Here is a 15,867-nt window from a genome sequence, read left to right as displayed (position 1 = left end):
TTGGAGAGAGTACAAAGAAGGTTCACCAGAATGTTGCCTTGTCTCGACGGCGTTGACTATGAGGAGTGGTTGAATAAACCAGGATTGTTTTCACTGGAAAGATGGAGGCCGAGGGGAGACCTGATAGAGGTCTACAAAATTATGAGAGACATAGACAGTGTGGATAGCCAGAGGCTTTTTCTCATGGTGGAAGTGTCAGTTACAAGGAGGCACAGGTTCAAGGTGAGAGGGGGAACATTTAAGGAAGCTGTGCGGAGGACATTTTTCACGCAGTGGTGGGTGCCTGGAATGCGCTGCCAGAGGAAGTAGTGGAAGCAGACACATTAGCATCTGGATGGGTACATGAATATGGAAGGATATGGACCGAGCAAGGGCAGAAGGTTTTTTTTCAGTTTAGTTAGGGCATCATGGTTGGCACAGGCTTGGAGGGCCGAAGGGCCTGTTCCAGTGCTGTACTTTTCTTTGTTCTTTGAAGACCATGTATATAGACTGTTAAACACAGCTCATACCTCCTTCTTCACACAGCCTGCCTCCTTCACACAGTTCCCTTTTGTGGATTCTCTCTTTTTGCAAAGCAATATTTTTGCAATCTTGGGGAGTGGAGGAGAGGATGCACCAGATGAGACCCATAACCGAACAACAATATAGGCTACAAGACCATCAACCAATACCAGCAGAAAGAAATGGCGGTCAGGTGGAATGCAACCAGGGCCTTCATCATCATCATAAGAACTGGCACATCAGCGCGCATTCAGAATGCACACCAGCTACTTTCAAATGTGTGAGAGACCATGCCAGAGATAGCCAAGGTGATGATTGACTTGTGTGAGTTCTTTCAAAAAGACTTGCAGCCCAGTGGATTTGGAGGAACCCTATGCCGGTTGGCCACAAAATGACTGCGGTGCTGAATTTCTATGCTAGTGCATCATTCCAGAGGTCCACTGAGTAGCATCTCCCAGGCTGCAACATATAACTGCAGCACGGAGGTGAACAATGCTCTTTTCAGAAGGGCAAACAAATTCAGTCAGTTCACAGCTGATGCTGAGAGGCCAGCCACAAGAGCAATGGGCTTCAGGGCCATCACACACTTCCCACAAGTGCAGGGAATAATGGTCATCTCCCCGAGCTATTTGAGGCTCCTGTCCAAGTGTAAGGTTGGATCCTGACACCAATACATCATCTTCTCAGCCCCATGGAGGAGCGATACACAGCACACAGATCGACCAGGGAAATCATAGAGAGGTGTGCTGAAAATATTCTTGACTGTTCTCAACAGAATCTTGCAATATGCACCACAGAGGCTAACCAAAATTGTTATAGTCTGCTGTGCATTTCACAGTGTGGCACTTCAACAGGGAGAGGAATTGTTATGTGAGTACATGGAGGCGCTGGCCTCCTCAGATGAAGATGACGTGGAGGAATATGAGAAAGAAACCAGAGATGATATGGTGCATTTTCAAGAAGCCAGGGACAGAAGATACATGCTAAGGTTGTCAGAGAGAACCTCATCTATCACCAGCTTGTGCAGAAATGAGGCAGCTACCTGACCAGCATCACATCATTTGCACACTATTGCCTACTCTGTACATGCCTGCATCCAGCTAGGGAGGAGGGGACATTGTGCTGAGAGCAATACCCCATCACTTGCAATGACCTTGGAGGCTTTGGGGTCACCAGGAGAGGGGATGTTGAGCAGCTGGTCCCCCTGAGAGTGCTCTGAAAGGACACCCATTGGGTGGCAGACTGGCGCTCCTCCTGCTCGGTCTGCAATGGCACGTATATGTATCCCAGAGGAGAAGGCATATCTGGAAGGAGGTCCAGGCACCTCATTTCCCTTTTGCCTAACCACTCTTTTACTGAGCTCTGGTCAGAGCAACAGAATGCAGGTCTTCATGCATGTGGATCATTTGACAAATCTGACTTTCCACCTTGGAGGAAAAAAACATCCTCACATGCCAGAGTCTTGGCAGAACTCCAGGCTCAGATGGACTCCTTCACCATCCACCAAATTTCCACATAGCCCCTTGGAACTCCTCCAGATGTTCCCCCGCCCCTCTCTGTATCTCCAGCAAGCTTATTGTGGCTAAGATGAGAGGTCTCTCATCAAGCTGGGACTCAGAATGTGCCTGATCCCCAACTGCCTTCCCACTGGGGACCTCAGCTGACACACCCTCCCTCCATGTGCCCCCGATTCTATATGCTAACCCTCCAAATCCCACATTGTGCTGGTGGAGGCTGAGGGAGAGGCAGATAGCAGGGCAGCCTTCAGCTGTTTCAGGTCTTCATCCTCAGATGTGGAGTTGTTACTTCCCTCAATGGTCTTGAGTCTTTGCACACTATGGCAGCAATCTTCAGCGGTGAACAAACCAAAGACATTACAAAGAACCTCAGTCAACCAGGAACCCACAGTTTCATACGTGTCTCTAGTGTGCTGACATCTCAACATACTGATCCCACATTCTAACTGGTACCCTATCACTTAATCATGCACAACTGTAACACAGTCTGATCCAATTCCATGTAGTACTGAAGATAACCATATATTTCCAGTCTGGTTTGTCACTCTCACTTGCAAAATTCCATTGCTTGATACGCTTATGAGAGGCCTTTTGATACAATGCCACACTGCCACTTACCCAGGCAGATCACAGGAGTTTGTTGATGCTTTTACAGCACTAGACCCATCATGGCTGGACCCCTTGGCTGCTCACCTCCTGTGCGATTGCAGGCCACCATAGTCAAGCGGGAGGATCTTCTATTGCCACCCTTGAGGAAGAATACCCTCATCCTGTTCCCAGATGGCCTGGAAGAAAGCTGCAGAGAGACACCACTGAACCGTGAGGCTGCTCTTCATCCATATACAAAAATGTTGCTGATGGGGGAATGGGGAGTGAGAAGTGTCCAATAAAATGCTTGCTCTGGAGGAATAGGGAGAGTTAGGGGGCCCAGGAAGACGATTGTTGCAGAGGGGAGTGGGAAGTGCGAGGGATCCAGGAAGCCGAATGCTGTAGAGGAGGGGGGAAGGGAAAGAGAAATATTAATTCACAAGAGTGGTCAAGGCAGTGGATCAAAAAAGATTGTTTACTGGTCCTCCAGGTGGAAGCTCTTGCTGCCAACTTCCAGCCAATTCTTCCTGTCTGCACAGACTGGACGCTTGCTGAGGCAGGACTTTTAAAGCCTGCCCTGAACTGAAATTGAGTCAGGTGTCAGCAGGGGCAGATTTACACATGGTTCATATGCCCGCTGCACACACTTATAATTTGCATTTTAATTGCATGCATTGCTGCTCTGTCAGAAGCCACACTCTTCAGATTAAATTCTACCCTTTGTTCCCATTAACTTGGCTTTTGCCACCCAACCCCAAGCTACCCCCACAATGAGAGGGGGTAGGCTCCAGAATCGACAGCCCAATCACTATATTTAAATAGGTAATCAAAGGGCAATTAGGCTTGTTACCAAGACAATTTACCCTGGTAATACACTGCCCATGCCAGTCTAGTCAGCCTGATATTTTAACTACATTCACCAAAGAATGGGAAGGACTGGAGTGTTCGATCTTCAGGAATCCCTTTGCAGATTGGGGGGTGGTCCAACCAAGATGTAACCCCCACTTTCTTCCAAACATCCCGCAGCTTTAATTCCAACTATCTCTCTCACCTGTCAAAGCTCTCCCTACCCAGACCCTGGATTTCCAGCTTCGGGGGTCCATGCCTTGTTTCTCCTCCTCTTGCAGTCTTGGCAGCAGCCAGTAACATGTTCTTGATGCTGCCAGGACTGATGGAGCTGCTGGCAAATCAGCTTGAGCAGCAAATCCAGAGAGCAGGACCTCTGCCCTAGTGAACATAAGAACATGTGAACTAGGAACAGAAGTAGGCAATTCAGCCCCTTCAACCTGATCTGCCATTCAATGCAGTCATGGCTGATCTCATCGAGGCCTCATTTCCACCTTCCTGCCCACTCCCTAAACCCTTCAACCCTCTCCTAATTCAAAACCTCTCTATCTCCTCCTTAAATGTGTTTAATTTTCCAGCATTCACTGAACTATGGGGTAGAGAATTCCACAGATTCACGACCCTTTGAGTGAATGAATTCCTCTTCATTTCTGCTTTAAATCTACCACACTTGGCCTCTCATCTAGAATGTCCATCAAGGGGAAAAATCTGCTCTGCATCAACCATGTCAATCCCCTTTAGCATCTTATATACCTCAGTTAGATCTCCTTTCATTCATCAAAACTGCAGTAAGGCCTAAACTGCTCAATCTCTCTTCGTAAGACAAGTCAATCATCTGTAGAATCAATCTAGTGAACCTTCTCTGAACTGCCTCTAATGCATTTACATTCTAATGATGGGCAGAGGTTCTACTGGGCTCTCGTTCAGCCCGCCACAGTGCTTTATGGCTGCGTTGTTGGCCAACATGGAGTCAGTCGGCTCCAAGCTGACTTTGTTTCTAGGGTGTGGGGAAAGGAATTGCACCAGGGGGTATGCATGGGAAGCATCAATACAGAGAGACACATACCCCACTCCATTTTATTCTTGTCCCTGAGTCAGAGGTTGTGGGTACAAGTCTCACTCCAGAACTGCAGCACAAAAATCAAGGCTGACGCGTACGGAGTGAGTGCTGCTGGAGGTGCTGCGTTTCAGATGAGCCGCTAAAACGAGGCCATGTTGGCCAGCGTAGGTAGATACAGAAGATCCCATGGCACTCCTTCAAAGGGCAGGGAAATAATTCCTGGTGTCCAGAACAATATTTGATCCATCAATTAACCTGACTAAAACATTTTACCAGCCATTATCACATTGCTGTTTGTGGGAGCTTGCTGTATGCAAATTGGCTGTCACATTTCCTACTTCCCAAGTCATCTATTGGCTGGAAAGCACTTTGTGATGTCCCATGGTTGTGAAAGATGTTTTAAGAGCAAGTCCTCCTTCTTATAAAGTCTGCACCATAACTGCACTGTGATGATGGTGAAAATCTAACATAAGCTGTAAGTACTATGCAATTCCAGTTGTGTAGATTGGAAATTTGGATAAATAGTTGAATGGAAAATTGGAGAGAGGACATTGCATGCATGGATTCCAGACCTACACTCCTGCTGAATAAAAATACACCGACAGATTTGATTTTGTAAATTATTTCCTAACAAAATATGGACATGACTGAATTCCTTTTCCATCAATAATTCAGAACTTTATTCTAACAATGACAAGTAATATTTATATTGCACCATTCACATACTACAACATCACAATGCACTTCACAGGAGCATTAGCAAAGAAAGGAGCCACATAAGATGCTAGGAGAGATGACCGAAAGCTTGGTCAAAGAGGTAACTTTTAAGCAATGCCTTAAAAGAGGAAAGTGAGGTAGAGAAGCTGAGTATAGGAATAAAATTCCAGAGCTTAGAGTCAGGCAGCTGAAGGCACAGTCACCAATGGTAAAGTGATTAAAATCGGGGATGCTCAAGAGACCATAATTAGATGAGGGCAGATATCTCAGAGAGTCTTGTGGGCGGGGGAGATTACAGAGATAGGGAGGGGCAGGCCATGTAAGAACTTAAAATCAAAGATAAGAATTTCAAAATCAAGATGGTAAGTGACTGGGTCACCAACAACAGAGGCAATAGATGAATGGGGTTTGATGAGAGTTAAGACACAGGCAGCAGAGTTTGGATGACCCCAAGTTTAAAGAGGGTAGAATGTGGAAGACCAGCCAGGAATGTCAGTATCCCAATGGATAGTCAAGTCTAGAGGTAACAAAGGCATATACAAAATATTTATTTTGTAAATTGAGTTTGTGTCTTTATATGCCCTGTTTGTGAACAGAATTCCCACTCACCTGATGAAGGAGCAGCGCTCCAAAAGCTAGTGGTTTTTGCGGCCAGATAAACCTGTTGGACTTTAACCTGGTGTTGTGAGACTTCTTACTGTGAAGGGTATTGACAGAGGCCTACTAGGAGTCTTTGTCTTTAAAGTCACTAAAAGTTATACAGGAAAACTACAGGAGAAAATTGTAAAAGGTATTTTTACTTAATTTAATATTTTTAGTTTATATTTTGAATATGCCACTGACTTGAGAACAAAGTTGTTCTGATTCGTTGAGCCTATGTAGCGAGCTCCACCAACAAGCCACTCAGAAGCTGCTTTTTCATATATTATTTAATTTATTATTGTTATTAATTTCCTCCAGGAAAGTTCAGCACAATTTCTTCCAGTTCTTAAAGATAATTCAGTAAAACTCTAAAACCTCTATCAATTATGTCATTTTACTTATAATGATGGAAAAGAACTTCAGGCTCATGAAAGGGAAGCTGAAAATACTGGGAACACTCAGCAGGTCAGGCAGTATCCACGGAGAGAGAATCAGAGTTAATGTCATCGGTCTGAAATAATGTTGACTCCAATTTTAATCCATCTCCACCAATAGCCTGGGAGAAAACACATGGAGCTGAGCAGACAGCAGTTAAGATGAAGCCAGACATTTATTCTGTCTTAACCTGCTCTTTTGATCAGGTAAGCAGAACAGCCACAAGAAGGAAGTGGAGACTGTTTAAATGTAACGATTTACCCTGATTATGGAAAGATTTGCACTTATATCGCACTTTTCACAACTACCAGACATCTCAAAGTGTTTTACGGCCAACAAAGTACTTTTGAAGGGCAGTCACTGTTATAATGTAGGACACATTAGACATTTCAAATGGTGGAGAATTGACAGAGAATGCAGCCCTGCAACTATATAATGCATCAATTGACTAGAGATGGGACTTCTGTCCATCACCAGGGCAAAAGTCTCGCCTCAGAGAACTGCTGGACAATCAGAGTGACAGCAATAGTTGAGACTTGGACTACAAGCAGTCTCCGGATTCTAAGTCCCAGAGTCCAGGACCGGGTAAGCTCAGTGGGGGGGGGGTGGGGGGGGGTTACACAATGGGCAGGCGAGCTGAGGCTCAAGTAGGGAAAAGGTACAAGGGCGGCACGGTAGCACAGTGGTTAGCACTGCTGCTTCACAGCTCCAGGGACCTGGGTTCGATTCCCGGCTTGGGTCACTGTCTGTGTGGAGTTTGCACATTCTCCTCGTGTCTGCGTGGGTTTCCTCCGGGTGCTCCGGTTTCCTCACACAGTCCAAAGATGTGTGGGTTAGGTTGATTGGCCATGCTAAAATTGCCCCTTAGTGTCCTGGGATGCGTAGATTAGAGGGATTGGCAGGTAAAATGTGTAGGGATATGGGGGTAGGGCCTGGGTGGGATTGTGGTCGGTGCAGACTCGATGGGCCGAATGGCCTCTTTCTGTACTGTAGGGTTTCTATGATTCTTTCTAAGGAGGTAGGGGTTTTGATGGAGAGGCCAGTGGAGAGGGAGCACCCACGGGGACAGGATGAGGGAGGCTTAGGGGATATACCCAAAGTGGAAATAGGGCCCTTGAAAGAGAAGCCCCCTGCTTCCTACCCAATGCCTGAGCAGGATGACCCATTGGGCTTCCTCCCCGTCCCTTACATTCCCATGCCAGGCTCAAAATTGAGGTCAGGCTTGGATCAATAATAATATTGTCCCTCAATTGGAATAAGGATGGGCAAGCCACCTTAGGCTTTGCCACCCTGTGTAAAATTGTGGACAGATCAGGGGCTGGCAGGAAAACTGCAAAGAGAAATTTATAGGTCCCTACACTTGCCAACCTGCCAGTGAGGTACTATAAAACTCTACTCATTATGTCATCCTGCTGATGAACTCCCACCCATCGACTAGGTATTGGAGCTGGTCGGGTTCAGTTGGGAATCTAGGAACACTTATTTAATTAAGACTGACCAGTTCTCCCCAGATGCACCACCTGCTTAGAACCCAAGGAAGTAGGTGAGATCCTAAATGAATACTTTGCATCAGTATTCACAAAGGAGAGGGACACGTTGATTGGTAGTGTCTCAGAGGGATGTGTAGATCCATTAGAACAAATCGCAATTACAAGGGAGGAAGTGTTAGGAAGCATTAACGTAGACAAATCCCCAGGGCCAGATGGCATCTGTCCTAGATTTCTTGAGAGAGACAAGAGATGAAATTCCTGGGCCTCTAACAGAAATCTTTGTTTCTTCATTGGACACAGGTGAAGTCCCAGAGGATTGGAGGATAGCAAATGTGGTCCCGTTATTTAAGAAGGGTAGCAAGGATAACCCGGGTAATTATAGGCCAGTGAGCTTGACGTCCATGGTAGGGAAATTGTTGGAGAAGATTCTTAGAGATAGGATCTATACACATTTAGAACTGAATAGTCTCATTAGCGATAGACAACATGGTTTTGTATGAGGGAGGTCATGCCTCATAAATTTGGTTGCGTTTTTTGAGGAGGTGACAAAAATGATTGACGAGGGAAGGGCCATGGATGTCGTCTACATGGATTTTAGTAAAGCATTTGACAAGGTCCCTCATTGCAGGCTGGTGCAAAAGGTTAAATCTCACGGGATCAAAGGTGAACTAGCTAGATGGATTCAGAACTGGCTTGGCCATAGAATACAGAGGGTAGCAGTGGAGGGGTCTTTTTCTGATTGGAGGTCTGTGACTAGTGGTGTTCACAGTAAGAAGTCTCACAACACCAGGTTAAAGTCCAACAGGTTTATTTGGTAGCAAATACCATAAGCTTTCGGAGCAGAGCTCCTTCGTCAGATGGAGTGGATATCCGTTCTCAAACAGTACACAGACACAGAAATCAAAGTGGTGTAGTGGTGTTCCACAGTGGCTCTGTACTGGGACCTCTGCTGTTTGTGATATATATAAATTATTTGGAAGAAGATGTAGCTGGTCTGATTAGTAAGTTTGCGGATGACACAAAGATTGCTGGAGTTGCGGATAGTGATGAACATTGTCAGAGAATACAGCAGAATATAGAAAAGCTGGAAAATTGGACGGAGAAATGGCAGATGGAATTTAATCCAGATAAATGTAAAGTGATGCATTTTGGTAGATCTAATGCAGGGGGGAGCTATACTATAAATGATAGAACCATCAGGAGTATAGACACACAGAGGGATCTGGGTGTGCAAGTCCGCAGATCTTTAAAGGTGGCAGCACAGGTGGAAAAAGTGGTGAAGAAGGCATATGGCATGCTTGCCTTTATTGGATGGGGCACAGAGTATAAAAGTTGGCATGTGATGTTGCAGTTATGTAGAACGTTGGTTGGTTAGGCCACATTTGGAATACTGCGTCCAGTTCTGGTCGCCACACTACCAGAAGGACGTGGAAGCTTTGGAGAGTGCAGAAAAGGTTTACCAGGATGTTGCCTGGTATTAGCTATGAGGTGAGATTGAGTAAACTAGGGTTGTTCTCCCTGGAAAGATGGAGGTTGAGGGACGACCTAATAGAAGTTTATAAAATTATGAAGGGCATAGATAGGGTGAACAGTTGGAAGATTTTTCCCAGGTCAGAAATGACAAACACAAGGGGTCACGAGTTCAAGGTAAGGGGGGCAAGGTTCAATACAGATATGCAGGGGACGTATTTTACACAGAGGGTGGTGGGGGCCTGGAATGCACTACCAAGCAAGGTGGTTGAGGCAGACACGCTGGGATCATTTAAGACTTGTCTAGATAGCCACATGAACAGACTGGGAATAGAGGGATACAAACGGATGGTCTAGTTAGGAACACATGATTGGTGCAGGCTTGGAGGGCCGAAGGGCCTGTTCCTGTGCTGTATTGTTCTTTGTTCATTTGCTTCTGGACTGGAAATCAGGGCCATTAACTTTGTATCTCTCTCCACAGATGCAGCCTATTCTACTGACTGGTTCCAGAGTTTTCTGTTTTTACTTCAGATTTCCAGCATCTGCAGTATTTAGCTTCTGTATCAAAGTAAAACTATCATATTAATTTGGACACACATAGAAATATCAATTTCAACCTACTTCTGGGGCTAAGTTGGTGTTATTGCCATTCGAGCATACGTTTCAATCTTAGCATAAGGATATTCCTTCACATGGTGGCTGGATAAGAATGTGGTTGATAATTTTAGTCAAAAGTATTGATAAAGATGGTAAAGTACCCCTAAATGATTATTGAAACTGTTTGAGAGGTAATAGATTAATATTTGGTAGAAAATATTGAAAGTTATATGATGAAAGCAGGAAAATAGGATTAGAAAAGATCAATGCCTGGGATGGGGGAGTTATCTTACAGGAAAGGCTGGACAGTCTGGGCATATATCCACTGGGGTTCAGAAGATTGAGAGGTAATCTTATTGAAACATTTAAGATCCTGAGTGGAACTGATAGGGTGAATGCCAAGAGAATGTTCCCCTACAGCGTGAGACTAGAACAAGGGGACACGGTTTAAAAATAAGGGGTTTCCCATTTAAAATGGAGCTGAGATTTTTTTTCTCAGAGTCATGAATCTTTGGAACCCTTCTCCCCAGAGAGCGGCGAAGGCAGAGTCAATGAATATTTTTAAGACAGAGGTAGATAGATTCTTAACTAACAAGGGAGTCAAAGATGATTGAAGGGAGGCAAAATGTGGGGTTGAGGCCACAATCAGATCAGCCATGATCTTACTGAATGCCATTCGAAGGGGCAAATGGCCGACTCCTGCTCCTAGTTCACAAAACGTCTGAATGTAGCCCAATCCATCACACAAACCAGCCTCCCATCCATTGACTCTGTCTACACTTCCCGCTGTCTTGGAAAAGCAGCCAGCATAATTAAGGACCCCCAAACACCCCGACATTCTCTCTTCCACCTTCTTCCGTCGGGAAAAAGATACAAAAGTCTGAGGTCACGTACCAACCAACTCAAGAACAGCTTCTTCCCTGCTGCTGTCAGACTTTTGAATGGACTTACCTTGCATTAAGTTGATCTTTCTCTACACCCTAGTTATGACTGTAACACTACATTCGGCATTCTCTCATTTCCTCTATGAACGGTATGTTTTGTCTGTACAGCGCGCAAGAAACCATACTTGTCACTGTAGGTTAATACACGTGACAATAATAAATCAAACCAAATCAAAATGAATGTATGTATGTAGATCTGATGTGAAGTTAAAACTGGCACAGGCACAATCCATTGTCTTTACTTGGATATTGCTCTGTTTTCATTGTACAGCAAAATCACTTAACAAGTCACAGATAAGTAAAATGACAAGATAGTTCTTGCAAGTTGGTAAATGTATGCATGTGTATGTCATACATATAAAGGCCAGTTTAAAAAAAAGAATGGACAGAAAATTGTGGGGAAAGTCCAGAAATGCACAGCTGACAGATGACAATCTGTACCAGGAGTGTACATTCATAAAGTATATCAATTATATAGTGTGTAGACTTTCAAAGAGTTCATATACACAACCAAACATCCCTGTCAATGTTTTCTTCTCTTTTCACTGGGGGGTAATGAAATCACAGGAGAAACTGTTTTCATGGAAGCATTTCCATGCAATAACATATAAAGGTGTGCTTTGCACATAAAAGTACAGCCCTAAAAAATATAACTGGTTTCCATTTGCTGTCATTGCAGAAACATTTCTTTCAATGCCATGAAGCAAGTTCATGCAGATCAATTTGAACATCTAGAGAAACTAAAGTCACTGTAAGTTTATCCAAGGCCTTTGTAATATGGATATTTTGATATTCAATTTAGTATTGTAAATTTTGCTGTTAACAATTGTGATTGTTCTAATTTTTTTTAAATTTTCTGCTGATCAAATATCTCCAGGCATTTCGCCTTGTAGAACCACCAGGGAAATTGCCAGCAGTGTGTAGCCAGAGTGATGGCGGGGAATTAGTAGATACACACAGAATTTCAGGATGCCCCATCAAGAAATCTTGAAGCACTCTGTTCCACATCGGCCACTCATTCAGCCTAAAGAGCTACTTTGTATTTGTTTCTGTTTCTTGCAGAAGCAACTTGAGGCTTCTAATTGTAATATTCAACATTATGTCAGCTTAAGGTCAATTTATAAAGATAAATTTCCCAAATTTCTACACAATATGTAAATTTACCAGGAAACCAAAAGTGCTGAATTCGCGGTAAAACTGTTCTAAATCCCGACTGTTTTCTCAGTTCAGCTTCTCACCTGAATCTCCCCACTCTCCACTGCAGAGGTCCCAGTCGTGAATATCATTAAAAACCTAGGGGGGGCAGGGCCTATTCGCACCAGAGTCTGACAGTTCTGGAACTCTGCGCATGCACAGTGGCTCCGATCTGTCAGACTCCCCATTTGCTGGCCAGCCCGGGACACCTGCAGTGCTGCCCCTCCAGCAACCCCCCCGCCCCACAGCCTGATCGTGGCCCCCACAACAACTCCCGGGCCAGCTTTGACCCACCCCCATCCCGGAGCGCCCCAATGCACAGCCCACTCCCCCAGCAGTGGCGATTCCCCCCACCCCCTCACCCTGGCAGTCCCACCACCTCACTGACCCCCCTCTGGGGTCAGACCACCCCCCCCCCCCACCCCCCCACCCCCAGCCCACCCAAGTCGCTGCCCTACCTCCATCCCAGACCAATCCTCTCTGCAGAGTGGCAGTGGGACCCCCTAGACCCCACCCCCTTGGCATTGCCCAATGGGCAGTGCCAAATTCACCCTGGGCATTGGCACTTTGCCCCCTGGGCCGTGCTGGGGACACAGGCTGGCACTGCCAGGGTGCCCATGCCTAGTGGGCACCACCCCCCCCCCCCCCCCCCACTGCCTGACCCCATGGGGGGCCCTGATTGCCCCCCTCTTCATTCCAGCGGGGTCTCCCACTAGTTCCCCGAACGTGGGGAGCTACTCTAAACCCCGCCAGAATGAAGTACTCCTGGCAGGGTGGGGTGATTCGATCGGGACCTGAAAGTTCCCGATAATGAACTGATAAACATATTTAAAATACATTTTAAAAAGATTTAAATGACTTACCTGCCTTCCCGCCGGTTTCCAGCATGGTCTGATCGGCGACTGCTCGCCGGCTCTGGGAGATGCGCATGCATTCACGGTGCATGCACAAATCCCAGTTCAAGGCCGGCGACGCGCATCTCCCACCGCGACCTGCCAGGAACGTTGCGGGTCCTGATGGGAGAATGGCGGCCCATGTTTCAGAGAAAGGATTAAAAAGAGCTAAAATAATATTGTTGAAGCTGTTCTTTTTTCTCCAATTGTTGCTGTGTGCAACTGGAGACTCACAGTTGGGGCATGTTTCAATAGATGCCAACTTGCATTTTAATACTTCATCCAAGTTCTAATTCTTCACATCTAATTCCAGACTGCAACTGGCTGTTGTTTATACCTGAACTTGAAATCACCAAAGACATTGACATATTCCAGTAGAGGTCATGTGATAGTGATCAGGAACAAGGCATCCTGTGTTTTTTTTGTCCTGTCTAACCCAGAAACACTGAGACTAATTGTAACACTCTATACAAAACCCAACGCTGAGATCAACTACATTTGCGCAGAGCAAAGATTTAACCCAGGGCCTATCTGGTCTTAATGGCTCAATGTCGCACCAGGAAATATATATGGGGATTGTTATGAGTTTGTCAAAAGACAGGAAAACGTCACTGGGATTCCTAGTGTATCATCAGGACAGTGTATTACTGAAGTTAAGTAGCTAAAGACTAATTTACCCAATATTAGAATGAAGGAATTTAAGAAAATAATGGTCTTAAAATTGTGGCACAACACAAGGTCTAAATCCACAGGCCTCCAGTGATTCTGACAACTGTATTTTACATTTTATGTAGAGAGTCATTTTTCTTAGCCAGTTTTGAGTCATAAGAAAGATTAGTTCGGCCACTTTCAACCCAATTCTTCAGGTGCAGGTTCACAGCACAATACGGCTACAAAGTTGATATTCATTTGGAAATTTCAGTCAGTAAAGGTGTTATAATGAGCTCCTCTTCAAAGATTAGGGCAGAATGGAGGGAGATTTGCCCTGCATGTAATCAACAATGAAACCGGCCTGCGTTTGACCTTGATTTTGAACATGAAAACGGGTTGAACATTTTCATATCCTTAATGAACACAAAAAAGTAGAAATTAAATACTACTGTTGATTGATTTAAATAACTCCAGCAAATTGTATCTATGCTTATTCAATAAATATGTCTGGTAAGGATATTGATATTTTCTGTTGTTACAGCAGCATGGATGGAATGGATCTTCAGGCTCTACAGAACAGGATATTCCAGCCCCTTACAAATCTATCCCATATGTAAGTGTTGTGCGTCCATACTGTAGAGAATTTTACAGAGATCTCCTGATGAAATTCATGTCTTTGATACAAGAGCGCTAACAAATCAATCTTTATTTCAGATATTTTAAGAAATTCCAGTTCTGTGGTTATGCTCCACATGTTCGCAGCTGCAAACCCAACACGGATGGAATATCGTCCTTTGAGAACCTGCTGGCGAATGTTCTCCTCCGAGTCTTCGTTTGGGTGGTTTCTGCCATTACGTGTTTTGGAAACATCTTTGTCATATGCATGAGATCTTACATCAGATCTGAGAACAAGCTTCATGCCTTGTCTATAATGTCTCTTTGCTGTAAGTACACACTCATAGGAGCAGCTTTTGTTTTCCTTTAGGTATAACACATGTTTTTTAATTGCATCAATCTCCTTTCCTTTCTGGTGTCCTGTTACATGCAATCAAAAAGGCAGTCAGGTAACCTCCACAGGCCAGTACCAATGTCACTGTTTTGTTGTCCACCAGAAGGTGCAAAGGAACAGAACAGTAATGACTCTCCCTCTGATGCACTGATAGAATTAAACTGAATTCAGTCCCATTACTCCATGACAGAGTAGGTGAAGTCAACTGTTCAAATGTGCAAAGAATCTTAGAGCCTGGATAGAGGGCTAGCAATAGGGAGAGGCTAGAGAGAGATTGACAAAGATGCCATGGACAAAAAAACAATGGCTAGGGCCACCTGTTACCTGTTCCAGGTTGTCCTTTATCACACTTTGTTCTGTCATTTACATATTCTGATCTTTTAATGTGCCACTATTGGCACCCTACTTAGCCATGACCACCACCATTTACATTCCCTTGTCTTTTCGTCCATGACATCTTTGTCAATTTCTTCTCAGCCTCCACCTATCACTGGCCCTCTATCTAAACCCTACTGCTCCACTCCTTCTCCCCCCACCAAACAACAGTGCAAATCTCATCCTGTTCCAGTTCCCTTGGAGAAAAGAAGAGTAAGAGAAGATCTGATAGAGGTGTTCAAGATCATGAGGGGCCTGGACAGAGTAGCTAGGGAGAAACTGTTCTCATCGGTGGAAATGTCGAAAACCAGAGCACTCAGATCTAAGGTAAATCGCAAAAGAAGCAATGGTGACATGGGGCAAAACTGTTTTATGCAGCGAATGGTTAGGATCTGGAATGCAATCTAAAAAAGGAAGGAAGTGCAGGGATACAGGGAGAAAGCCAAGGAGTAGTACTAGGTGGATTGCTCCTTCAGAGAAAAAGCACAATGGCCTCCTTCTGTGCTGTAAGCATTCTTTGATTCTATAATATTAGGGCATCCTCAAGATGGCACTGGTCAAACAAGCTGATCAGTCAGAGTATTGCGGACCTGCCTGGCTCAGGTATCAGGTTATCAACACTGTCACAGAAGATTCACTTGGATTCTTAACTCCCACTCTCCTCCACTGGGGAGAGGATAACAACAATTTAATATGTCCAGTTATATAGAGTTTGAAATTTCACAGAGGTTCCATCAATCTTCTGCTATAAGTGTGGCAGAAGACAGAAGAACCTAAGACCAGCCACCTGCAGAGAAATGAGCAGTCACCTTCAGCCATTTAAGCCGTTTCTCAAGTATACTGGTCTCCTGCAAGTGAAGGTGGACCCCAGACATGGTCTCTAAAGTAAACTTTAACCTCCAAAGCTCTGAGAAGTGCATTTCCAAGTTTCAGAGGTA

The 15,867-nt window shown here is 44.8% G+C and overlaps 1 protein-coding gene across 1 annotated transcript in view; it reads left to right on the top strand.

Moving 5' to 3' along the window:
* rxfp1 (relaxin family peptide receptor 1) overlaps positions 1-15,867 on the top strand; it is a 177,504-nt gene that overhangs the window by 123,998 nt on the left and 37,639 nt on the right. Inside the window, exons 15-17 of the mRNA XM_078233281.1 lie at positions 11,487-11,558; positions 14,087-14,158; positions 14,260-14,489. Of these exons, the coding sequence (XP_078089407.1) occupies positions 11,487-11,558; positions 14,087-14,158; positions 14,260-14,489 (374 nt within the window). The remainder of the gene's footprint in view (positions 1-11,486; positions 11,559-14,086; positions 14,159-14,259; positions 14,490-15,867) is intronic.

This window comes from Mustelus asterias, chromosome 1 (assembly GCF_964213995.1).
Source record: "Mustelus asterias chromosome 1, sMusAst1.hap1.1, whole genome shotgun sequence".
NCBI lineage: Eukaryota > Metazoa > Chordata > Chondrichthyes > Carcharhiniformes > Triakidae > Mustelus > Mustelus asterias.
This window is presented reverse-complemented; position numbering and strand designations above follow the sequence as displayed.